At 36.3% G+C, this 26047-nt stretch overlaps 2 protein-coding genes across 3 annotated transcripts in view; both read right to left on the bottom strand.

The window, feature by feature from the left end:
• LOC127654223 (vesicle-associated membrane protein-associated protein B-like) overlaps positions 1-9917 on the bottom strand; it is a 37592-nt gene extending 27675 nt beyond the window's left edge. The window contains exon 1 of one of the 2 annotated variants that reach the window (XM_052141318.1): positions 9624-9917. In XM_052141318.1, the coding sequence (XP_051997278.1) occupies positions 9624-9681 (58 nt within the window). In that variant the 5' untranslated portion in view covers positions 9682-9917. The remainder of the gene's footprint in view (positions 1-9623) is intronic. The other variant, XM_052141317.1, reaches the window with a different exon arrangement.
• Positions 9918-11880: 1963 nt separating this feature from the next.
• LOC127654308 (ras-related protein Rab-22A) overlaps positions 11881-26047 on the bottom strand; it is a 29404-nt gene continuing 15237 nt past the window's right edge. Inside the window, exons 4-7 of the mRNA XM_052141432.1 lie at positions 24390-24461; positions 22552-22658; positions 20169-20278; positions 11881-17465 (exon numbers count right to left, since the gene is read on the bottom strand). Of these exons, the coding sequence (XP_051997392.1) occupies positions 17362-17465; positions 20169-20278; positions 22552-22658; positions 24390-24461 (393 nt within the window). The 3' untranslated portion in view covers positions 11881-17361. The remainder of the gene's footprint in view (positions 17466-20168; positions 20279-22551; positions 22659-24389; positions 24462-26047) is intronic.

The following is a 26047-nucleotide window of genomic DNA, read 5'->3' as shown; positions in this document are numbered from 1 at the left end:
CATATCCATGGTCAATCAAAACATTGCAAACTTTGATTTAAAGCAGGAAAGTATTAAAAAAAAATAAATAAATCACACAAAAAGACATATGTACAAGATTATGTACTTAATGTCTTTAATAAGGAAATTACCTACAAACCTATGAAGCATTGTGAATGATGTAATCAAATTAAAAATGGAAAAATATAAAACTATCAGGGCCTGAAATTCATTTCAGAAAACGTGGGGCATTTTCCCTCGTATGGAGGGGGGAATAAAACTCGTAACACGAAAACATACAAGCTCACTTAAATCTCACAGTGCGCTACTTTTCTCAACTCCTGTATAGGTCAGATGGAACCAGCGTCAGAAATCAACTTTTCCATTGAGGGCAATATTTGATTTCCATGGGCATATTTGTACCTTTACAAGGGCACTTTTTTTTCTATTCCAACCTTATAAAATGACCCTGTCGTCACTTTTATGTTATAATTTAAACAATGAATTCAATTTAAATTATCTGTACATTTCATATGTGCATTGTTAATACATAAAAATGTGCATAGTTTCTGAAACAAAACTTCACCATGCAGCTGGTACACAAAGCATTTTTGCCTTTCTTGTCAAATGTGCGGCATTATGACTAGTGATGGAGCACAACAATATAAAAGGCGTCAAAACTATAACCTAGATAGTATCAACAACACACATTTGCAATGTTAACAGCTTTATTAATTATAAACAGGAGCGATAGTTATCACGTCACTCGCTTATGGAGACACAGTATAATACCATTTGGATGTTGAATTAACAGGTTTAGAAAAGATGTAACAGATGTATTAACCCAAGTACAGTAAGCGAGTAACTCCCTCACTGCACATGCTCACACTAAACTGAACAAGTGCTCAATGCATTGCTTGATTTACTTGCACATCTTCTGAAATTACAGTTTGATGCAAAAACGAGTATATTGATTAGATTTTTTTCATCTGAATCAATTGGTTCAATAATTTGCAGTTGTTGGGCCTGGGTAGCTCAGTAGTAAAGATGCTGGCTACCACCCCTGGAGTTTGCTAGGGCATGCTGAGTGACTAACAAGTTCTCCTAAACAACCAAATTGGCCTGGTTGCTAGGGAGGGTAGAGTCACACGGGGTAACCTTCTCGTTGTCGCTATAATGTGGTTTGCTCTCGGTGGGGCGCATGGCGAGTTGTGAGAAAATGTCGCGGAGAATAGCGTGAAGCCTCCACACGCACTATATCTCCACTGTAACGCGTTCAACAAGCCACGTGATAAGACGCAAGGCGTGACAGTCACAGACGCAGAGGCAGCTGAGATTCGTCCTCCGCCGCCCGGATTGAGGCAAGCCACTACGCAAACTCAAATGCATCTTTCACAGTGCGTCACAGGAGTGGTCGGTCGCTGCAGAGCTATTTTGATGCCGTTTGTTGGCCACGATTCTCAGATTGGTGGATCTTTCTCTGCAGGATCATGGGTAATGTAGTTGTTTACCATTTTCTTTTAAATTAAGTTAAAATTATGCAGACTGATTGCTTCAACAGAAGCATATACCAACGAGCTCACAACCACAGAGCTCACCGTAGTTATGTATTGAAAGGTTTATACACTGTAAAACACTTTCCGTAATTTTAACAGAAAAAGAATATAAAAATGCTACAGTAAAAACACTTTTACTTGGTTAACAGGTACCTTAATATTTACAGAAAAAAAATATTTATTTATTAAATAATGTAAATATATTAGGTTTAACAAGAGAAAGGTGCTTGCTATTAAAACAGGTGCGACAATTAACAAGTTTACCATAATATACCATTACAATTTCATTTTCTTGCCAATTCTATCGATCATATCAGTAATTATTCATCAAATAATGATCAAATGATGGAAAACTACAGATGCGCTGTGTCGTCAAGAGAACTTTGGACATGTTATTAATACAATTATCATTTAATTATTTTTAAACACTATTAAAAATCGTATTTTATCTAAATTACACAATGATGATTAATCAACTTTATAGACATTACAGTTTTATCGTCTGTTAATGCTGATATTCTGTAAAGCTGCTTTGAAACGATGTGTGTTGTGAAAGGCGCTATACAAATAAAATTGACTTTACTTGACTCAGAGGGTGTTTTGGGCACAGGAGAAGTTTTGACATGTATTGACATTTGTGCTTTTTTCAGTTGCTTAAAAACACATTAATGGCTAAAGTCTGATAATACTGTATTCAGCACAAACTGGGCTAAAATAATATGTGAGCAACATGTGTGAACATGTTTGTATTTTTGAGAAAATAAAGTTTATGCATGGTTTTTGAAAAAACTAAATGTTTAAGTCATTGAAATAAGGCCATATGACACATACTAAACATTTGTCCACAAGCCTTTTGATAACTGGATCTTGTAGAAGACCTTGCGAAAACCATCCTGATCACTCATTCATACAAAACAATATAGTAATTGAACTTTTATAAGACACTTTTAGTGTTAGAAAGGTCATAAGCCTTAAGGAGGAGTGAACTATAATGAATATTGATTGTAATTCACACCTGAGGAGACAAAAGACCCCTCCCCTGGGCCTATCAATGAGGAATGTGACAGAAAGAGAATGAATGCGAGGAGACTTAATGATCAAAATCAAGTTTTAAGTTAAAAGAAGTAATCTGACTAAACATTTTCTTTACATAAAGACTTGAGTTTATTACAGACCTACACTACCGTTTAAAAGAAGTCTCTTCTGCTCACCAAGACTGCATTTATTTGATCCAAAATATAGTAAAAACAGTGATATTTTGAACTATTTTTACAATTTAAAAGAACAGTTTTCTCTTTGAATATATTGTAAAATGCATTTGTGATCAAAGCTGAATTTTCAGCATCATTACTGCAGTCTTCAGTGTCACATGATCCTTCAGAAATCATTATAATATGCTGATTTTCTAATATGGGCATATATATATAAAGTGCATTTTATTCATTTAACCTGAACACGTATTTGCAAGCACAAGCTTTGTTGATGATAATGAGGCAGCATAAACACAATCTAAACATTCCTATTATTTTTATATCATATTACATATCATATTTAAATCATACAGCATATAATTTAAATACCTGCTTTAGCCGAAAAAGCATTTAAATGTAACCAAAACTTGCCTATTAAGACATGTTTAAAATTTCAATACTCTTGAGTCCTGGCTGGCAAGTCTGGAAACAGTCCCACTGGTAAAATATTGACATGTTTATATAAAATAGCATGTCAACTAGTGAAAACTAAATGACTTACATGTACGAAATTGTATCCTCGGCTGGATCAAGTCTCTCTTCAAAATACAAACATTCATTGGAGTCCCGCTCCTCTTCTGAGGAAAATTGTAACTCTTCACTATCCAGGAGTTCTCACTTGTGTATCGTGCTGTCTTTCAAACGCGCAGAAAAGTGAATGACTTTGTTTTTAAGGCACAGTTGGGGGCGTTTACCATTTGATTTGATTGTCTCAGCACACTAGTGTAAAAATGGCGACGCTCTGCTGTTGGGTGTGATCACATTAGAGATAATTAGCTGAGCCAGTAAAAACTGTACATCGCTTTGTTTCATACAGATTACATTGCAGGAGAATATTTGTTTTAAATTTGAATTATTTTATTTAAAAGAAGTAGACATTAAGCTTTCTTTAGACATATGTTTCATGTTTGTGTGATAAGTATTCGCGGAGTTTCAGTTCATTTTTTTGTGAAGTGTTTCAGAAATATGCTTTACTTTACAAAAGCACAAGGTTTTGTTGTTATTGTGAGTGTACACAAATAAAAGTACACCCTTTATAGTCTCTAATGATGTCTTACACTTATCTGTATGCCCCAAAATGACAGAGAATTTTATGTTGTTTCCACTGTAATGATGGAAAAATCCATCAGGACGATGATCTGGATTACAGTGATGCTGCACAGCAGAGTGTGTCAAATCACACTGGTCTGCTGAATCTTCTGCTATATTTCACTCTGAATCGGCCCGCGAAATCAGAATTGCGAGTGTAAATTGCATTCAGCAACGAGCTTGTATGCGCATTTGCACCTAGCCTGATCTGCACAATTCCCTCAGTAAATCTGCACGTGCAAATAACTGCCGCTTTTACTGGCAGCAAATTATTGCAAATGGTCATTTACATCTCGCATGATATAGCAAAGTCTCTTATCGATTGACACTTTATATCATCGCCACGGTATATATCGTCATATTGCCCTGCCCTATTTAACAGAAATTAAATTCTCATTATAAATCAATTTGTCTATGGAGAAAATGAATGTAATTTGTACTTACTAAACCAGACTGTTGCACTCTGTACAGGTTATCTGCTTGATATTACATGCTTAATGGTAATGATGTAACTGATAATGACCAGAGAAAGTAATTCTGGAAACGTATTCCGGTATACTCTTTCACATGTTCCGGAACAAATACAAAGTGAGTGTTGCTTACTCACACAAAGCCTCCGATAGTTCACACACATTGGATTGGCCTCCACAGCCACATGAAGAAGCATCAGCATCAACCCGGCTGATGCCATCCCCTGAAACCTACCCCTTCCCTGAAGCAAGCATCATCATCATCAGATACGATGGACAGCTAAGCTCCAAAAAGGTCATGGTACAAAGTTGAGGGTGTAACAAGTTTGTCTCAATACCTAGAGAGAATATAAACCACCAAACAGCAGTCTAGCTTAAAGGTGCACAAAGTAATTTTTGTGCGTTATTTTGGACTTACATGGACTAGGGTTGCAGCGGTATAGTGCTTTCATGGTATACCACGGTATGAAAATTGACGGTTATCATACCATGCACATTTGCTTAACTACGATATTGAGAAAAAAATGCAACCGGACGGAGAATCTCACCTACGTCTGCGTATCTCCTTTCCTCCTCGACTGTCTGTCAGACTCGTAAACTTGCCACGCGTAGCAAGTTTACTGCGAGCGGAGAAAATGTCAGAGAGAAGCGAGGCGAGGGGGTCTGACATAAGTGTGTGTGTGTGAGAGAGAGAGAAATGGTGGGTCTCAGTTCTATTCGGACTGGGTCGCGGACAGCAGGGAAAGAATAATGCCATGGTTCTCCCATTGAAGATATTTTGGCAGCTGCCCAATTGATAGCCTATTTAGGAATGCGGAGGCAGATTTAATAATAATCATCTCGCAATCAGCTAAAGGCTTCTCATCTGCACTTTCGCACGAATGAAACGGAAACAGCTCGCGATCATGATATAATCTGCTCTCTGATGTGCAACAACCGGCTTCCCTCGATATTGCGGAGTGCAGACGTCAAAACTGATGTGACCAATATCAATACTAGTGAGACTTTTCTACATTAAAGCGCTACGGAGAAAGTTAAGTCGAACCTCTCAAACAGTAGGCAGCCCCGACCTGCCAAGAAGCACTGAGGAGGAAAAGAGCAACACTGTGCTATGTGCAATTATTTTTTTCTCATTATACATCAACTTTAAAAAATTGTTTCACGATTTTACATGAGTTAAATTAACTGCTATATTTTGACAAAATGTTATATTTTCAAATGAAATATTCTAAAAGGAAGAATCTATTAGACCTCATTTTATATCAACAGTGGCATTTTTCAAGATGTGTTTCAGCTAGTATTTATTTTTTTCATAAATAATATAATTTGTTGTTATTATTACTACTATTATTTAAGACTAGCAACACTGACCTAACCATGGTAGGAGCATTTCCTCCTATGTAATATGTATGTTCTGTTTGAATTATGTTTGAAATTAGGAAACAAACAGGATGATAATGGGCTCATTTAAGTAAATATGCTCTTCAATTTTTAAAAGGGGGTGAGAAAACTTTGTTGCTTCTGTTGTTGATGTCAACAACTAAAATAATGTCACTTGATGCATATTCTTGTACTTGAAAACAGTGAACAAAACTATGCAACATAAAAAGAAATGCGACCAAGGATATATTAAATACAGGTTAGGTTTTTACTATGGCGGGTCGCCACTTAATTTCCAATGTAAAATCTGTCCTGAAGCAAACCAGTTGAGAAACACTGAGTTAAAGGTACAGACAGGAGAAGTGTGGCTGCGCTGTCGCACGCCTATAGTATGTTAATTGTTAATAATCATAGGACATTACTTTAAAAGCTCACACAGCCGATGTTATTTTTCATTTAGCAGTTAATTTAACATGCTAATCTAACTTGTAATTTATAAATTATAGTAACATGCAATTTTTTTAATCATGGGTATAATTCGGTTTATTATTAAAATTATGTTAGCTTTCTTCTATTTATTTTCAAAAGGGAGACTTTTTTTTTTTTTTTTTACACATACTTCAATTAAAAAAAAAAATTCAAGTTTCAATTATAATAAAGTGTTTGCTCTGTTTTCACTCCTTTAAATGCCATTGCAACTGATAATAGTAATTATTTAATTCCATATACTGTGATACCATGACATTTTCTGAGATTATCGTACAGTGAAAATCTCATACCATTGCAACCCTAACATGGACACATAGTGGCGTGGATGCAGCAACATTCAAAAATCAGTTTTAGATGCCATTGCACAAATACACTATTCACAGTCAGCCATTATTCATTCAAACCATGAGTGAAAGTTTTAAAAAAACAGGGCGGTTACTGAGATTTAGCGAGTAAGGTAGTATTCAGCTGGTCATGTGATTCTAACATGGCAGCCTCCATGAGGAGACCCTTTCCATGTAGAATAAAACAGCTTTTAAAAGGTTACACATATATTTCAAAATTACAATTTATTTCTTTGAGTAAAACTTTCTAATGAGGAAAAAATTAAGGGGCCCTGGGTACCTCAATGAGTATTGACGCTGACTACCACCCCTGGAGTCGCGAGTTCGAATCCAGGGCGTGCTGAGTGACTCCAGCCAGGTCTCTTAAAGCAACCAAATTGGCCCGGTTGCTAGGGAGGGTAGAGTCATGTGGGATAACCTGCTCGTGGTCGCTATAATGTGTGGTTCTCGTACTCGGTGGGGCACGTGGTGAGTTGTGCATGGATGACGCGGAGAATAGCGTGGTAACGCCATCAACAAGCCACGTGATAAAATGTGCGGATTGACAGTCTCAGACATGGAGGCAACTGAGATTGAGGACTTTGATCGCATTGGGAATTGGGCATTCCAAATAGGGGTAAAAGTTTTTAAAAAAAAATTTAATAAGGAAAAAATTACGGAGTGCAACTTTAAGTGATTTCTCTTTAACATAAAACAGGTTTTAGACACCAACCGCTTGTTTAAAGAGCTAGAGAGATAGGCTAAGTATTGTGACCATAACAAAAATACATTAGGGAGACCAAAAGACATGCAGTTTTAATTGGGAACACATTAGAACTCCTAAAGCCAAGAGTCTAATGTTCCCTTACAGGCTTATGGTGTGAACAAGCCCAGAACCGCCCACTATTTTTAAAACACCTCCTGGACTGCTAAACAACGAGCCAGAGACTGATGTCACAAACAACAATATAATAATAATAATAATAATGACAACAACAAATGAAAGCTCTAGATCTCACACTCTCAGAGGATGTGAAACTGGCCACATAACAATCGGTCATATACTTCCAAAAATGACTTTGCTTCTCAACTTGCTAGAGGGGATATTCAACAATAGAGCTTAACAGTCTGGTTCCGGAAGTTAAAATCCCATTTATTTGGGATTCCATAGACTAATTGATTTTTACAGATAACTTACAAACATTTAAAAACAGACATACTACGAGTTCTGAGGTTGTTCATCAATAGTAGTCTATATGCTTCAGTTGAAGCCATCAGTCCGTGTTATAGCAACTACATTGTTTCAAAATGGTGTTAAATATCAGATTTCTGGTGAACAACTACTCCACCCGTGGTCCAGTAGAGAAAGATCCACAAATCAAGAGAACCGCAGCCAAGAAAACTTGCTGGTAAGTGTCCGTCCACTTGTCATTTGCAATGCTTCATGGGATTGTAGTTTGTGCCCTCGTGGAGGACATTAAGTACACAGTCTTGTACCTTTGTCTTTTTGTCTGATTTTCAAATACTTTTTTGCTTCAAACAAAGCTTGGAAATGTTGTGATTCACCTCAGAGCTGGTTGGTTTAGTTCATGGCTTAGAACTAATTTATGAAGAATATTATGAAGTCTATGGAAGAAATTAATGGGAAAAAAAACTTCCGGGAAACCCAGGTGGCTGAAAAAGTGGGCGGGGAATGTTTCGCTCTATATAGGTGCCTTTTGCGTTTTTCAGATAATGAAAAACATAGAATAATGAATTGCTGATGCCAGCTTTTACCATGTATACCAAGCATTTTTTCCCAAACAAACCAACAAAAACCAAGCGGTACTACCATTACTATTTATTCATTTCATCATGAGGATGGCTTTATTTTTTTGTTGCCTGTCCCCATCGCTGTGATTTCAACTTCGTCTTGCAAAGGGATAGATAGATGGATGGTTGGATGACTTTCATTTAAAATGTGATAGTTATTTATTATACTACACTTTATATAATATTTATTTATTTATATGGATATAAAAGCTACCATTTTATCTATAAATTTTTTTTATTTTAATTTACAATGTTTTATATATATATATATATAAAAACACATAAAATATAATTCCCAGAAGTTGTCCCAAAGGTATGCAACTACCCTGTAAAAGAATCATATTTTCCACCCTTTAACATAATAACGACAGCACCATCCTTTCAGGAAATACTGTAAATGTTTCTTCAAAGACAAGACAAGTTCAAGTCTTATATATATATATATATATATATATATCAGTCAGTAGGAGACAATCTTAAAATGTACCCCCATTAGCATGACTTAATGTAGTTAACAACTGATAATGGAAAAGTACATATACTTGTGGAAATATCAACATCAAACTTTCTAATAGGCACATTGTAATTTCATGACTGGGCACAAGGCCAGTAACGTAATTTTAAACTGGAAGACGTGTAACCCTGTTACCAGAGGAAGGCACAATGCAATTTAGTGACTCTAAACACATGATTGGTCTGATAAAAATTACTTTTAATTTACCTTTAAAATCAACAGCTATAGCACTAAAAGGCACCTGCTTACTGAATTCTTATGAATAGCTGTCTATTTAAGTCGTCACTACAGCCTTTAAAGTGTCAAGGTCCATGGTAATGGAACAGTATTAAAAGAGCTAAATAAACCTCTCATTAGTGTCCATGTCTCCCTGATCACTCGGTGACATGCTTCATACTAACCGAATTAGCACAGTCAGTAGTGACCAGCCCACCAATGCCGCCTGCCTGCATGCCAAGGCCTAAACCGGTTTATCCCAAGCTAAAGTGCTAGTCAGTCTCGGGCTCTCTCTGGTAACCAGCAACTATTTTACCCCCGCCGTTCTTTGACGTGAAGGGCATTTGATGTAAATCTAATGAGACTGCTAGGAGGCTAACGCGCCCCTTCCCATTCTACTATTATTATAAGGACTGAGGCCTTTCCTAAACGCCATCTCACCCCCTCAATTTCATCACTGACCCCCAAAACACACCCCACGTCCGTCCTCCCTTCGCGTCAGTGTTGTAGCTGCACGTCTATGGCGGTGTCAGTTCGTCACTCACCTCGAAATCTCAATTCGTATTGAGGTTCTAGCAGCAGGACCTGCTCTGGCCTAGCCATCTCCCCACCGGTGTGCCGCTTCAAGCGCGAAATGCCGTTTGCGCTGACGTCCGCTGTGACTGACCGTGACGGAGTTGACGCTTGACGCTGTCAATGAGGAATTCAGTTACATTTATTTGCGGTAAAAACTCCACACGCCTGTGGAAATGGCTTACAGTGTTACCCGATCCACTCGCGACTGTTGTTATGCAGCAGGAAGGGACTCAGAGGTTGCGCGAGAGAGAGAGGGTGCCTGTGACGTCACTGCCTCTGCAGTATGCAATCTGTGCTGGCAAACGGGGGTGGGGGTTTATTAAAGCTTAAAAGACATATGATCTTTATGGGTCATTAGTCGTGTAGCATGTTATGAAACTGTTATGGTAACTTTGCAGGGCTGCGTGCCGTATAAACCTTTAAAATGCCTTATGCGGCACATGATATTTATATATTTTTAATAATCAAATGTAAGTGATGATGATTTCTTCTTTCCTGAAGTAATAACAATACAATTATGCACTTTAGGGGTTTTATGCTATTTTGATCTTATTTATATGTAAGTTTCTCAATTTTACCATTCTAAAAACATGTATAAAACAGAAGATTCAAAGTAAACATTTTGCAATTTCAAACTTTCGATGGTAAAAATGTATTTTGCCAACCTTTTCAAGTCAGTGAGGTAAAGAGCAAAAATGAACAACAACAGATACATAAAGTAAATAATAAAAAACTGTATGGACAATTAAGAATGATGCAATGTCTTTATGCATTCGTGGCAGTGTGTAATAATGATGGCATGCACCTTGCAGATGGATTTTTTTTTTATTTTTTTGCACACGATAGCCTACTGGTTTTAATGTCGCTTTGGTGACACCTTTATTTCTGTGTGTGTGTGTGTGTGTGTGTGTGTGTGTGTTATGTGTTCTGCTTCCTGGCTGTTTTACTATCACTCATTTATTTGTGTGTGTGTGTGTGTGTGTGTGTGTGTGTGTGAGAGAGCGTGTATTTATCACTTTGTGGGGACCAAATGTCCCCATAAGGATAGTAAATCCCTAAATTTTGACCTTGTTTGGACATTTTGTCAGTCCCCATGAGGAAAACAGCTTATAAATCATACTAAATTATGTTTTTTGAAAATATAAATGTAGAAAGTTTTCTGTGAGGGTTACAGGTAGGGATAGGGTTAGGGGATAGAGGGTTAGGGTTAGGGGATAGAATATATAGTTTGTACCGTTAAAAAACAATTATGTCTATGGAAAGTCCCCATAAAACATGGAAACACAACGCGCGTGTGTGTGCATGCGTGAGCGTGTTCTGCATTGTGGCTTATTAATGGTTTTATTTGACAAATAAAAAAATGCTGTGTTATAGTCTCACCAGCTCATTTATGTTTGTGTGTGTGTGTGTGTGTGTGTTAGTGGGTGTGCATGTTTTGCCCTCTGGATGTTTTATAGTCTGACTCTTTAATTTCTGTGTTTGTGTTTTCTGCATGGTTGCTGATTTATTGATTGTATTTAAAAAAAAAAAAAATTGGTCTGTGTTATGGTCTTTCCCATTCATTTTCTATGGCCGGTCTTTTCTGACCATGCCGACCACATGTGTTGGTTTTTTTTATGACCAATTAGACTAATCGAATCAAGCCCAAATGTTTTGTATGTTCAGATGGCAAGTGAAGGAAAAGTCAACAAATATTGTACCACTCAGAAAAAGGAAACTGATTTCTAGATTAGATTAGATTACTTCGTCGAAAAAAATTATAACATTAATTACTTTATTGCAAGTTGCTTTAACATTTCAGAGAAAAGTTTTTGTTTTTCTGCTCAGCAAATTTAAAAATAATGTCCAGATTTCCTCCTTGGGAAGCGTTAAACTTCTCATTATTTTTCTATTAATTTAAAAATAAGTGTAATCCAAGCAATGTAAAATGTAATGTAAAATGAATCTGTATGAATTCAAATGTAATCTTAAAACTAACTAATTTAACTGAAAGTCAGTAACTGTACTCTATTACAAGAATGTGAAACGTAATGCATTACACTACTTTTTTACTTTGAAAGCAATTAGATAACTGCACATAATTACTTTGAAATACGATTACACACTGATAACAGTAATGAGAATCTACTGTAATAAGAATCACTACAGAGAATAATGTGGAGGAAAAAGTAAAACATTCAGATGCATTGTGGTAATGATCATTTCTGGGGAAATGTGTTTAATTATCATGGCATAATGTAACCACACAAACATTATTAATGGTCCTAAAAACAGGCTTTTCTTTTAATTTTGCAGTGAAATGTAGCCTGGACATGTTTACATGCGATTCACCATTTAAAAAAACGTTCGTACACTCTGTATTCCGGCTTATAAGAGACATGTTTAAAGGTTTTCCTGTGTGGGAATGAAACTATATCAAATGTGCATTACTCTGCTGAGCTAATAAATAGAAAAGGGCCTTCTACATTCAAATGTGCAAAGATGGCCTTGGGTGCCAATGCTTTGAGACATAAGACCTGAGTCAGGGCTAACATGCATGCAGATTTGAGACAGCATTTTTAGATTTTGCTGAATCAGGACATTCAGTACTTGTTCATGGCATTTCCCCCATCCCCAGATTATGAATTGTTTATCATCATGTAAAGCCCCTCGAATGTCCTGCAAGAGAAATAAAACAAATAATCATGTAACAGAAGAAAATTTAGGTCTGTACCTCAAAAGCAGTCAGGAAATTATTAAATATCTACAATTCCAAGAATTGACATTAATTACTTTATGTTCCTCCAAGCTTCTAGATCACACTGTACGAACATTTAATGCTAGAGTTAATTTATGATCAGTTTGGCAGTTCTTGGGTGAGTTTTACTTTCCTCAGCACAATTAAAAGAGCAGCAGGGACTCCCCGCCTTAGAGACACACATACCACAAGTGTCACAATTATATATTTAGCCCATTGGCCAGTGCAGAAGAAGCGATCGCTGTAGCTAACATATTCTCAGTCAGTCTGAACTCTTTAAGCAGAAGAGACTGAGACATTTTCACACTTTTCTCATCATTATGCAATTTAATGTAATGTGCAATATGTCAACTTTATTTCTGTTACATTATCAGAACATGCTTACACATTCTAGCACATGCCTGTATATAGTAAATTACTATATACTGTATGCACGATTATGTATTTGTGCTATTCTGTTATAATGTGTAGCTTCTTGAAACCGTGACAAATGTCTTGGCCAATAATGTCATTCTGATACTTTTTATATGTTTAGTTACTAAAACTAGAATAATTTGCAGCAACTTCTCACAGATTGCAGCTTTGACGGTAAACATAGATCAATGAAAAATAATAAATTGGATTTTGTATAATTTTATTTCTAATAAAGAGCTCAACATTTCCTTTTAGCACATTCACAAATGAACAAATAAAAGGATATTTTCAAAGCCTTTTTACATGACAAAAACTACATAGATAAGCTAAAGAAAAAAAACACTTATTTGATTAGGTTAAATTATTGTGTTTTGTATATACTGAAATACATTGGCAAGTAGCAGTAAAATATAATAATGCCTGAAAGACTACATATCAATTAACTTACACACTCTAATATGTGGTATCGAAGGAAAAGTACATGAGAATTTCACAACTTTCTTAGGGCCAGCCCAAGACTGTTAACACTGTTATCTGACCTAAACACCACTCCAAACCACAATAATAATGACCAGACAGCATATTAAGCTGACTTACTCAAGTGTAGCCTGTAGTTCCATTTAAAGGTATTAAAGCAAAGCCTGTGCTCCCCAGCACAAATGAAACGTATTAGACTTATTGTGGATCACAGGCTTTGTGCAAGACATTTACGGCTTGTCTAATGCATTTTCATACATTGTAAAGGCCCTTTAATAAGCATATTAATAATAATAAAAAAAGATTTTTACATAACACAGAGAATAAAAGAAGTTTAAGATTCTTCTTTGAGTGAGAGGTACATTTACTTTTTACATTTACTAAACATTTGGTATAATTCAGTGGAAAAAAAAATCAATTTGAATGGAATATATAAACATCAATAGAGACTAAGACTACAGTTTTGTCAGACATTTCTACTTATTTCGACTGGCACGTGCAAATTGACAATTCTCAAAACAATTTTCGAAAGTGCAATTTTTTTCCAAGTACCACCAGTTCCCTTCTTATATTCAACAAGCATTGTCTTCTAAATGAAAATCTAAAAATAATCAAATAACTACTGTAATAAGCTTTTAAATATTTGTGAGCAATTAACTCATGCTATAACTTGACGGCACACATTTTTTGGGAAAAACTATAATTATTGCACTTCTGAGTTCCACCAAAACATCATGGCGCACTGGCAGGATGGCATATAGTGTCGTAGCATAAGTTAAAGCACAGAAAGCAAAAACCAAGGTGAAGCATGCAATTTCTACACATCGACAGGTCATCTATATGACAAATTGAAACAATTATTAATTTTGGCTAAAAAGACCTTCAGTAAATGTTTTCTGGTATGTAGAAAAAGTTCTATTCACCCAGCATTATTAGTGCTCTCTAGACTCTATAGTAATGTTTGAGATGGTCAATAAGTAAACGTTTGACATTGCATGGGCGAATCTATTAAAAGTTCTGCCTTTTATGACCTATTTCCACCTAAAATATCCTGGTTCTTAAATTCAACCAAAACGGAAATTCTGTCATCATTTATTCACCCTCTTGTTGTTGCAAACCCATTATTTTTCAGGAGTATCCCTTTAAGGAAACATTTAGGTTAAAAAAACGAAAAGCTTTGGGGTCAGTGGGAAGCGGTATTGTTTTTTAAAGACAGGGTTTAGAAATCTTGTTTTTTAGTTTCCAGATACACTCCTGTTTTATCCCTGTCCAGATAGTAAAAGCATATAGTATGTGCAGGCCATAATGTATTCTGCAAAAGAACGAGAAAGATGAAAGACGAGACAATTACAGTATTTGGCAAGTCTTCACAAAGTCAGTTGAACCAGTAACAAAAGAAATAAACAAACAGCAAGGGATCTGAAGAGTCCTACTGCCAACTAACACAAATGGTTAAAATGCAATCTCACATCCTGGACAAACATTCAAAACACGTCGGCCTGGCAGAATTGGTTTACAGGATTTCGACATTTGGCTCCTTCCCACTACCATTAAAGTTCTGATATGGAAAACATGTGAACGGTTGGAAAACGTTTCCTATCTAACACTTTAAAACTGCGGTTCTTGAAGGTTGGCCAACTTTATCTCAAAGTGCAAGGGTGCCCTATTATGCACGGCAAACATTAACAATGGTCAAGTGTCGTACAACATTTAATTGTAAACATAAGTTTATTCTCTCAAACTCTAATTTGTTTGTCCAGTATCAAGCTAAATAGAATCTGGCACTAGCAGAGAGCAGCACATTGCTAAATAGAGCAAAGAATGCATTACTAATGTCATTTTACTTGTGAACTGACTAAATATGCAAATTGTTTTGGTGAGGTCACTCAAACCTGCCATCAACATTACTGACCAATGCATCTGCTACAAGATAGGGCTCGGGATTAAACTCCTAAAATGTTACAGTTTTAGTCATACAAAGCTCAGACGAACAGAAAAAAACAGACCTTAAAGGATCCTTTCAAAATGTTTTGGCACACATTGTTAATATATAAAACTTCAAATACTGCTATACATAATCTCATTTCATTGCAGGACTGCTGGATAAGGCTCTGACTTCTCGTGCTATTTAGTATTTGCCAAAACAAAATACAATATCAACTAATATTTATCTCCTTACTCTGGGATGTATTTTAAGTGCATCCACTGATTTTCGGCGACAGTTTTATTTTTTCCATTGTGAAGATGATAGCGGATACAAAATACAGGTAAAATAATGGTATATAATCGTCCTTATGAAGCAGACACAACCTTACGTCACTTCATACGCTACAGAAATACAGACATCTCTTGAGATTTCTGTTGCAGTGCATTAGTGTTTGAGTACAACTAACAAAAACATGTACCGATATGTACACATTTCATCCCAAAATTAAAAGGAAAAAAATTAAGAAATCCGATTTTGCATGAATACAAAACCTATTTTTGTACCATTAACATTTTTTTAAATTGTGATATTATTAAATCTTAATAGTAATAATATCTCATTATGGTACTGCAACTGGATGTTGTACTTTTGAGATTGATTAAAATCCCATTATTCTCAATGATGATTCTTATTAAATTAGATTTTTATTACTGTAATACGGTATTTTTTGTTTTGCTGTATTTCAGTACAAATCTATATTATAGTAAAAATACTACCATGATGTATAAATACTTTATAATTTTTGCATTATACCAATTAGAAATAGAAAAAGAGGACTAAAATAAACAGAATTTTTGCATTGTGGTAAAAAGAAAGTTTAAAGGAATATTTCGGGTTCAATACAAGTTTAGCTCAATCGACAGCACTTGCGGCATAATATTGATTACCACAAAAAATATACTTTGACTCCTCCCTAATTTTCTTTAAAAACAGCAAAAATCAAGAGTACAGTGAGGCACTTGCAATGGAAGTGAACGGGGTCCCATTTTTGAACATTAAAATACTCACAGTTTCAAAAGTATAACCACAAGACAAAGGATATTTGTGTAAACATGATTTAAGTGTGTTAATATCACCTACTTACTTTTCTGTGTAAAGTTAAAGCCAATTTTACAACTTCATTACCATAACGATGAAATGTCAACAAAAACCCTAAACCCTTAAATGAAAAAAATGACCATTTAAAAAACTTTACAGGTCAAATAATACATGAGTTTTAACAGAAGAATGAATGCAAGTGCTTTTATAAAATTACAAGCTTCATATTTCTGTGTTTAAACCCTCCAAAAATTGCCCCCTTTCACTTCCATTGTAAGTGCCTCACTCTAATATCAATTATTGCATTTTTTATAGAAAAGGAGGGACGAGTCAAATACATTTTTTTGTGGTATTCAACATTATGCCACAGCTGCTGTCGATTCAGCTTAACTTGTACTTCATGATCCTAAAAATAGGTTTAATTTTCTTTAAGCAAAATATGATGTTATATATATATATATATATATATATATATATATATATATATATATAAAAACAACATCTGATTTTGGGGTGAATTATAACTCGAACATTTTCTAAAATAAATGTTATACTATATATATTACCAAAGACTTGCATAAACAGAGAGACAAGAAAGCTATGTTGCTTGCATTTGGACAGACGGCTGGAACTGTAAATATGTTCTAGCTGACAAAAAGTGGCTTTAAAGGAAAAATAAAGTTTTGCAGAGCTTTTTGCAGACGAACAAGAGAGAGAGCAAGACAGCACAGTATCTTATCAATTCAGCACGTGGTTTTGTTGCTGTCTGTTTCTGGGCAGTGATCTAGAGCCTAGGAATCGATCTCTAAGGACGCCCATATGGGCCAAAGAGCAGGCAAGATGAGTATACAACAACATTAGGTGGGCATTTGTTCTGCTCTGCATCAGGAGTATAAATCTCATTCCATTCATAACTGCATTTTGTTTTGGCTCCACAGGGAAGTTCAGTAACGTCCTCTATGACATCACATTCGTCATTTGCTATTCTCCTTGGTTACTAATGGATAAAAAGTGAGAGGTCGACAAGGGTTTGGCCGGATTGTTTACGACTGCATCAGCAGCAAGTGCGTTCTCGGGTCGACTCAGATGGTTGACGACCTAGTTTGAAGCCTTTCACAGCAGACCCTCCATCGGTGGCTAAACCAGGGATCCTTTGACCTGGATAGAAAAAAAATATATAAAAAATGAAGAACATAAAAATCAGATTAGAACATTACATTATATATATACCGTAATTTCCGGACTATGAGCGCACCTGAATATAAGCTGCACCCACTGATTTTTAAATAAAATATTATTTTGAACATAAATAAGCCGCACCTGTCTATAAGCCACAGGTGCCTATGGTACATTGAAACAAATGAACTTTACTCAGGCTTTAACGAAACACGGCTTGTAACAAAAATAAATAGGCTTTAACGAAACACGGTGTGGCAGCGGGGGCGTGGTCAAGCGCCATCCGGGAGAGAAAAGCGGTAAGGGCGCTTACACCTGAGCTAAATTATGTCTAACACCGGTGTCTAATTTCAGTAAGCATGGAGAGAGCGGCATAAAAAGGCAGCAGCCACAGAGCTGAGAAAGTGACACACGTCAGTCTAGTGTTGGCGCATAGAAGAATTGAGAAACTTTATAAAATTGATTGTAAACATTGCTGTGGCCATTAAAAGCCTTACCTGGAACGTCAAGTGCCCTGCTGAAAACTGTCACACTGGTGCCCGTGTGACAGTTTTCCCAAGAAGGACACGTGAAGCAGGGCACTTGAAATTAGACACCGGTGTGTAATACTTCCCAAAGAAGGAGGACAGGAAACAGGTCTTCACCACAAGGTAAGGTTTTTAATTCCCTTTTGCTTCGTACAACTATCACACATACAATACAATACAATGCCAAACACTGAGTTCGCTTGTCATCTCTCTCCCTCGTGGGGCCCTCTCGCTGCCTTTTTATGCCGCTCTCCTCGTACTCACTGAAATTAGAGACAGGTGTTAGACATAGTTTAGCTCAGGTGTAAGCGCCCTTACCGCTTTTCTCTCCCGGACGGGCACTTGACCACGCCCCCGCTGCCACACGGTGTTAGACATAATTTAGCGCAGGTGTAAGCGCCCTTACAGCTTTTCTCTCCCGGGCGCGCTCGATTTAATCTAAACAGTAAACAAAAAAAGTTGTTTTGAACTTAACCCGTTCTGCAATTTCATTGATCTAATGAAAGCTTCACGCCGCCAAAAAACTGAGCACGTCACAGAATGTTTTTTTAAATTTTTTTTTTTAATAAAATTTAAAAGCGGGAAAAATCCATATATTAGCCGCGTCATTGTATAAGCCGCGAGGTTCAAAGCGTGGGAAAAAAGTTGCGGCTTATAGTCCGGAAATTACGGTGTATATATATATATATATATGGCAGTTAAAATATACTGTAATGTACAGATAGGTACAAGTAAAAAAAGATTAAACATGTCTTTTTTTTTTTAATCCTTGGTAACACTTTACAATAAGGTTCCATTTGTTAACATTAGTTAATGCATTATGTATCATGAACTAAAAATGCACTATATTTTTTTTTACAGCATTTATTCATTTTTGTTAATGTTAGTTAATAAAAAAATTATATTTCATGGTCACATACAATAGTAAATATAGTGTTAGTTCATAGTAAATTAACTAATACAACTTTTGATAAAATAAAAAAAAGATTTATATTTGTTGACAATAACATTAACCAAGATTAATAAATGCTGCAAAAATGTTAATTAATGATGTTAACTAATGTTAACAAATGGAACCTTATTTTAAAGTGTTACCAAATACTATTCCAATCCCTGGTGCATAATAATTAAAGCCTATAACTACAAGTAAAGCCGGCACCACACTAGCGGACTCCAAACACGTCGATTTTGGCAGAGGGTGTCACACATGCAGACTGTTTTTCTGAGATCTCACTCTCTTCAGTTGGAGGTAAGACACACTTGCTGATACAAAAGAGTGTAGGGGTGAAAAACAAGGATGTGCACAGACATTCTGAGGGGCTGGGGCTCTAAATCTTTTGTGGTGCAGTCACTTAAAAATCGTCAGTCGCTTCAAAAATTGGGGGTGGGGTTTTTTGTATTATTTTCCAAAGTATGCTAAAGACAAAAATATAAATGGTGCCGTAATTTTGCAATTATGTTAATGAAGCTCACACCTGAAAATCACTGGAGAAATTGGCTAGAGTGGAACCGGCTTAAGCCATTCGAAGGTTGATTTCCCCAGAAGTGGACTCTGTGACTCTGTATTGCTTTCAAAACATTTGTTTGAACATCCTGACCAGCCTAACACAGCAACAATGGCTCAATCAATGGCATGAGTTTGAGGTGGGGCTATCTGTTTGTCCAACCAATGGAAGACAGAGGACATGTTTGGGAAACATTTTGAAAAACAATAATAATTTTTGCAATTCCATTTGGTACCACAAGAGGCATAGAAATGACACACTTAAATCTGCATGAATAAAATGACAAGTGTTCTTCATGCACCCACAAGAATGCCTGTTCCACAACGGGGCAACTGCCAAACTCTGTGGTAAAAGATCCACATTCTGTAACTCATCCACCGCCCTGGGTCCAAGTGCTGAGAAAAAGTATCCACTTAAACACTATTCTCACCACCTTCAAAATCAATTATACATCATCCATTCCATTATCAAGAAATAAAAAGCATTTATTAAAATGTGATTCGAGTTGATTCAAAAGCTCAATCAAGAGGCATGTTAAATCACATGAACTTTCAAACCTACAACTCTGAATGAGTGATAATAGATGTCTAGTCTTCCTATGGATACCAACGGATGTTAAAGCACCGATGATGACTAGTTAGGGATTGACTCACTGATCTGAATGAAGACCTCATTGACGTTAATGGCATTTTTGGCACTGGTTTCAACAAATATGGCATGAATGGAGTCAGCATAGTCCTTAGCGTCCTTCTCTGACACCTCCCTGGAAAACAAAGGGACACAAACAAAGCAGCAGAAAAGGAAAGATGTTAAAAAATAATGAGTAATAGAGTTATAGTACCATACAATTCAACAGAAACCATACCAATCTCGAAACAATAAAAGAAAACTGTGGCATGTTTGCTTTATTCTGGGTCTTCTATCACTAGAATATTTTTTTTGGATACCATGGGAGTGTGGGAGAATATTTGAGTCTGCGGAAACATATTTCAACATGTATTTTATGTTATGGCGGTGAATAACGAGCACAGGGCAGGATGTTTGAGTTCAACTATTGTGCGCACCTGTCACCTGATCACAGGTGCTGATCAGATTGCACCTGTGCTACACGTATCAGACCAGTCACACAGACAACAGATCGATTTTCTATTGACGCTTTGCTCTCTTAGATTATCCATCCAGGCATTAAAACTAGATATTTTGAGGAAAATGTCATTGGTGCTTTCCTGTTCAAAAATTGCAGCCACGATGCTAGGGTGGTTGCTAAGTGGTTCTGGGTGGTTGCTAGGCCGTTGCTGCCTTGTAGTTTACAGCAAAGTTAAAAGAGCACACACTAAATGTCTCAATGATATTCTCAGTCTGATCTCATGAAAATTATGTAACTGTGGTGACATTTTTTGCAAAATGATATTAGATGGTTTATTATACAAATTGCTGCAGTTACGAGGTAAAATGTCCACTAAGTGGCGCTAAAAGCGAGTCATATTTCTCCCAAACAGATGAGGTTCATAAAATGAATGCTCTATAGAGGGTTAAATCAACAAAACTGACCTCCTTACCCTAAACCTTAAACCTTACTAATAGTGTCATAAACACAAATATGAGAAGTAAAACGCAATTGCTAAAGCAACCACGTAATTTTGTCGTGCTTCTATGACACTTTCCTCTCACATGTCGACTCTTCAGGACTCGTACCGCACATTTTCAATGCAAATGCAACACTTTATCAGTTGAGCTGCCATGCAATTTGATCACATTTGAACAAGACTCTAAATGTAGTTGGTTATGTAACTCAAACATTAAAATGTTGTGCACTTGATTGTGCGTTTTATGTCACAAGATAGCACAGGGCAAAAAATAAGTGTTTATGAATTAATCTGCTGTTTCAAGAGTGATTTTTGTGAAAGTTAATAGTCCTTCTTGTAACGCCACTGGTGTTTATTTCCCCAGGAAACTGCCATGATGCATAAAGCAAGTAATTTAAAGTAATTTTGCAAAAATGTAGGCATAGAAATGTGATTCTATGAGACCAGGTTGGTCTCACATCCCTCTTTCAATGCAAGTTAATGGCATTTTTCCCATTTTATTGTCCACTAAGCATATATTTTAAGTAATATTATTAAGTAATATGTACCATAATATCATTTTAAACAGGATTTAGATAATTTTTTGAAGCACCGTTTACACCTGACATGAGCGTTGCCTCAAAAGCATATTCCCATTATCATCAGTGATGATGTCTACACTGGAAGTGTCCATTGTGTCATGCTGACAGTAAACGGATGTCCCATTCCATTTTGAGCTACGTGCGCTGATGCTACTCAACCAACAAGACAAATAAACGGTTTAGAATGTTCGCTTCAACGCATCCAGTGTAGACAGCATCAAGCTGCCGCGTCAATGGAAGCCCCTGTTGTAGACAGGGTATTATGGTAATGACATCAGTTATCTGCATTTATTTTAGAGCTTGAAAGCATTAGATATTTTACATTTGGAAAATAACTTGTGCTTTGGGGGAAAAAAACAATAAAATCAACTTTCAAAAGTGTAATAAGCAATGTCTGTGAATCACTGAGAACAGCACTGGATATGCCATAAAATGCAGCATCTAAGTTTTATGTACCAGACTGAACAATCACAAGAATTTTCCCTGATATTTAGTGTCTAAATGCTTGCGGTGCAATCGCTTTTCCTCAGATTCTACGTCTTGGTCTTTATGGTTTTAAGAAGTAATATACAACCACACTGACAGCTGACTTGCACTGCCAAAGAAAGCAATGGTGAACCAAGATATATCATTGGACCTGTGGGAAGAGTGAAGCAATTTAAACTGGAAAGATAAATTACAGGGTGTTGCGCGTATGGTAACGGGACGTGTGCAAGCTTGTTTTCAATGAGTCAAGACAAGCTGACAGCAAATATGCGGGTCTTTTCCCGACATCAAATTGAGTTGACAGCCACTGTGTGTGCATCCCTTCAAGTTGAATAGAGATGACAGGATGTGGAGTCTTTTGTGGCAAGGACGGTGGAATTCACCTGGCATCCGTGAGATCGCATTTGTTGCCAGCGATAGCTACCACTATGTTGGGTGGTCCGTGCTGGCGAAGTTCCTTCACCCAGTTCTTCAAAGTCTGGAATGATTCCTGAGTGAGAGAGTAGAGGAGATTTTCAAGACCACATCCTGCTGCTGAAAGGTCAAAGATTTTAAACTTTAACATCCACTGCAATGCTCAATTCACCTACTCTAAAATACGATGGACTTTATAAGGCCTAAAATACAAATTATATTTTTGTTTTTGTTTCATACAACAAAAAGTGTCCGCCATGTTACAAAAAGGACCAAAAAAAGCCATGGCCAAGTCAAAGGGGGTGGGCAGCCCCCATAGGTTTTTTTTGTCATCTGAAACGTCAGACGACCCCCACCCTGGTCGGATGGTTGAAGACCAAGTTCCCCAACCCCCCCAACACCACCCCCCAGAGTTTCTGCAGGTTTTATGTTTATGAAGCTAAATTTAAGACTTTTTTAAGGAGGGGGGGGGGTGGTGTAATGTAGCTTTTGAAGGGCAGTACTACATAAAAAAATATAAATCTATTATAGGCTATTTGTATACATTCTGAAAGGGGTGTGGAAATGTATAAAACAAAAGGGTTATGCAAACTTCTGCACTTAACTGTATAGGCTATATAGTTTGTGAAAATTTATATTTTATTTTAGATTGTTTTTTCATGATTTAACCACATTTTAGCTTTTTTTAAATGTACAAATTCCATGTAGCCTATCCTATCCATATGATGTCATATTGCATGTGTAATTATGAAATGTCGTCACAAAAATTCCAAACATTGCAACAAAAAAATTCTAAATACAACCCCCACATCTGAACATATAAGTGCTTGTACTACGTAAAAAGTGCTGTGTAGCTGTCTAAATATGACATTGTCTGATTTACCTCCATGCTAGTTGGAAATGAACATTACAGAAAAATACTCGCTTACATATTCACGTGCTGCACGAAGAAATAGATCGGCTTCTTTTTTTATTGGTGTATTTCTACTTGTGCTGAATGACAGGATGACAAAGAGTGCGTGCCAAGCTTATGACATCATTGCCATGGTATCCAGATACATTTCAGCAGATTTGCAGAAAGACTAGAACGAAAATATCGTCAAATCAACGTGCAGCGCTTTGAAATTGCTTCTCTTCTCTACAAACGATACCAAAGACAATAGCGAGAAGGAAAATGAGTACATCAAATGTAAGTAGAAAAAGCTGAAACCAGGACATAATTACAATGTTTAGAGAATTGTCCAGACACACCTCTTCAAAACGGGATGACTGGTCACCCTACTTAAATGCAATGAGACAACCATCCCGCAATGAGAAAACAATCCCTCATTCAACATTTAATGCCATGACCTTATGAATTAAAGACTTGTTGCTCAGATTTAAGATTTAAAAACTTTTTAAGGTCTAATTTTGCGGAAGGGCGAATGAAGACTTTTTAAGACCCGCCCCCAACCCCAACTTTGCTGGTCTGTCAACAAAATGAGAGAATCTACAACCCAACCTTAAGTTACCCCCTAAAAAGATCTCAGCCTAGTACCAGCCTTGTAAAAAGCACCAAAAAAGTTGTCTATATGAATAAGGGCTATATTCCAAGTCTTCTGAAACCATACAATAGCCATTATTCACTAAAAACTTGCACTCAGCCCATAACTTTTGAGTTTCACCGGAAAAAAGAGAGATACGTGTTTTAAATGACATGAGGGTGAGTGGAAGATGACAGATTTTTTAATTTTGGGGTTAACTATCCTTTTAATAGCTTTCCCAGCAGCAAGATTTATGAGGTAATAATGAAGAAATGTTTCAGTACCTCTTTAGTGATGTCATACACGATGATGGCTGCAGCGGAGCCCCTGTAGTACATGGGAGCCAAGGCACGAAACTAAGGGCAAAACACAGTGTGAGAGAAGGGAAAGAGAGAAAAGAAATATTACGCCAAGACAAACAAAACTCGTTTGAGTGTTTATATATACAATTTGTGGATAACTATAAAAATCAGTTCATTATAAAAACCTGACAATAAAAAAAAAAAGATAACATGACTTTCAATTAAGTTTTTTCATGTCAAATTTGAAACAAACATACACACATTGGATAAGCAGCCAGAACACTGGAAGTGGTGTGTCCAAGCGAAGCGAAAACTACGTGTCCCAATTGCTTTTTCCTTTAACAGTTTACACTTACAAATTCTGATTAATATTTGCATATTCTTGTAGATGCGAACACAAGCCACATGCACTTTACTGTTGTTTGAAAAATCAGTTTTCAGTTTCCTAACGTCATGATTTAAGTAAACGGTAATGGACAGCGTTTTAGAAACGTTCCATTTTTGGTGAATGAAAATTACTTTCTACTGTGCAAAATCAACACGTTTTCAAATTATAACATATTAGTGTTGACATGGCCACTGTCTTGTGCATTTAATTGCACAAAAATATTCTGATATTAATGTGCATGCATTAATTTGTATTTTTTGTCATTTAAACACCTTTTTCAGAATATCCACGATAGCTAAAATTTCATTTATACATTTACATGTCCAAACAAATTCATTTCTGAATATTTTTAGATACAGATAGTTGTAAAAAGTCAAGATATTTGAAGAAACACCTTTTTGTAACAAGAAAGATCATTTTAACAAGCATCTAACAAACATTAAAAGAAATGTCATGGCCTACATGAGTCTCATGTATGTTTTCAATTCATCGCACACGTGTGTTATTGTTAAGAACAGTTAATGTTAGAATTATTGAGCTGATTATATAACTGTACAAAATTACTAAAATGCAGCACAATAAATTACAACAATGAGCATCTCCAGAATTTTAAGGAGCGTATAGCTGGAAAATAATATACGCAATATGCACGTCTTAGTTTATTCTCAATATGCTGATAATCATATTTCAATAGTTTTGGAGCATGTCAACATAACCAGAGTTATGGACCTATAGGAAACAGAGTCTTTAATGCACACCAGTATGCTGATTAACTACCAAAATCCAGCTTATTCAAATATTCGACAAAGCAAGTAAACCGCCTTAACATGAGATCATCAGGCTATTCCCTGATTTTTATGTCAAAACTTAACCAGACACGCACACGTAACCAGGCATGCACACAACACTTGCACACATTTAATAAGAATATCTGTAAAGGTCTTTACATGCAATGAAAAATAAGGATAATGGGCAAAAATCTAGGTGTGCCGATCGGTTTAAATGCTTAAACCATTTATGACTTTACCCTGATAAAGAAAACTGGTTAAGGCGTTTGTATGACCACACATGTTGTACTGAAGGTGGACTGGTTCTTAGGTAGGCTTGGTCATCGCCATGGTGTGTCGGTAAGGATACAGAGACAGGGAACCATTTTAAATGACTTTAATGTCCATCAAGTTCACTGGTTACATTGGAATGGATGGTAACTCGTCTATATGTGTGTGTGTGTGTGTGTGTGGTCTAAACAAAG

This window comes from Xyrauchen texanus, chromosome 13 (genome assembly GCF_025860055.1).
Source record: "Xyrauchen texanus isolate HMW12.3.18 chromosome 13, RBS_HiC_50CHRs, whole genome shotgun sequence".
Taxonomy (NCBI): domain Eukaryota; kingdom Metazoa; phylum Chordata; class Actinopteri; order Cypriniformes; family Catostomidae; genus Xyrauchen; species Xyrauchen texanus.
Note: the sequence above shows the minus strand (reverse complement) of the source record. Positions and strands in the feature narration are given on the sequence as shown.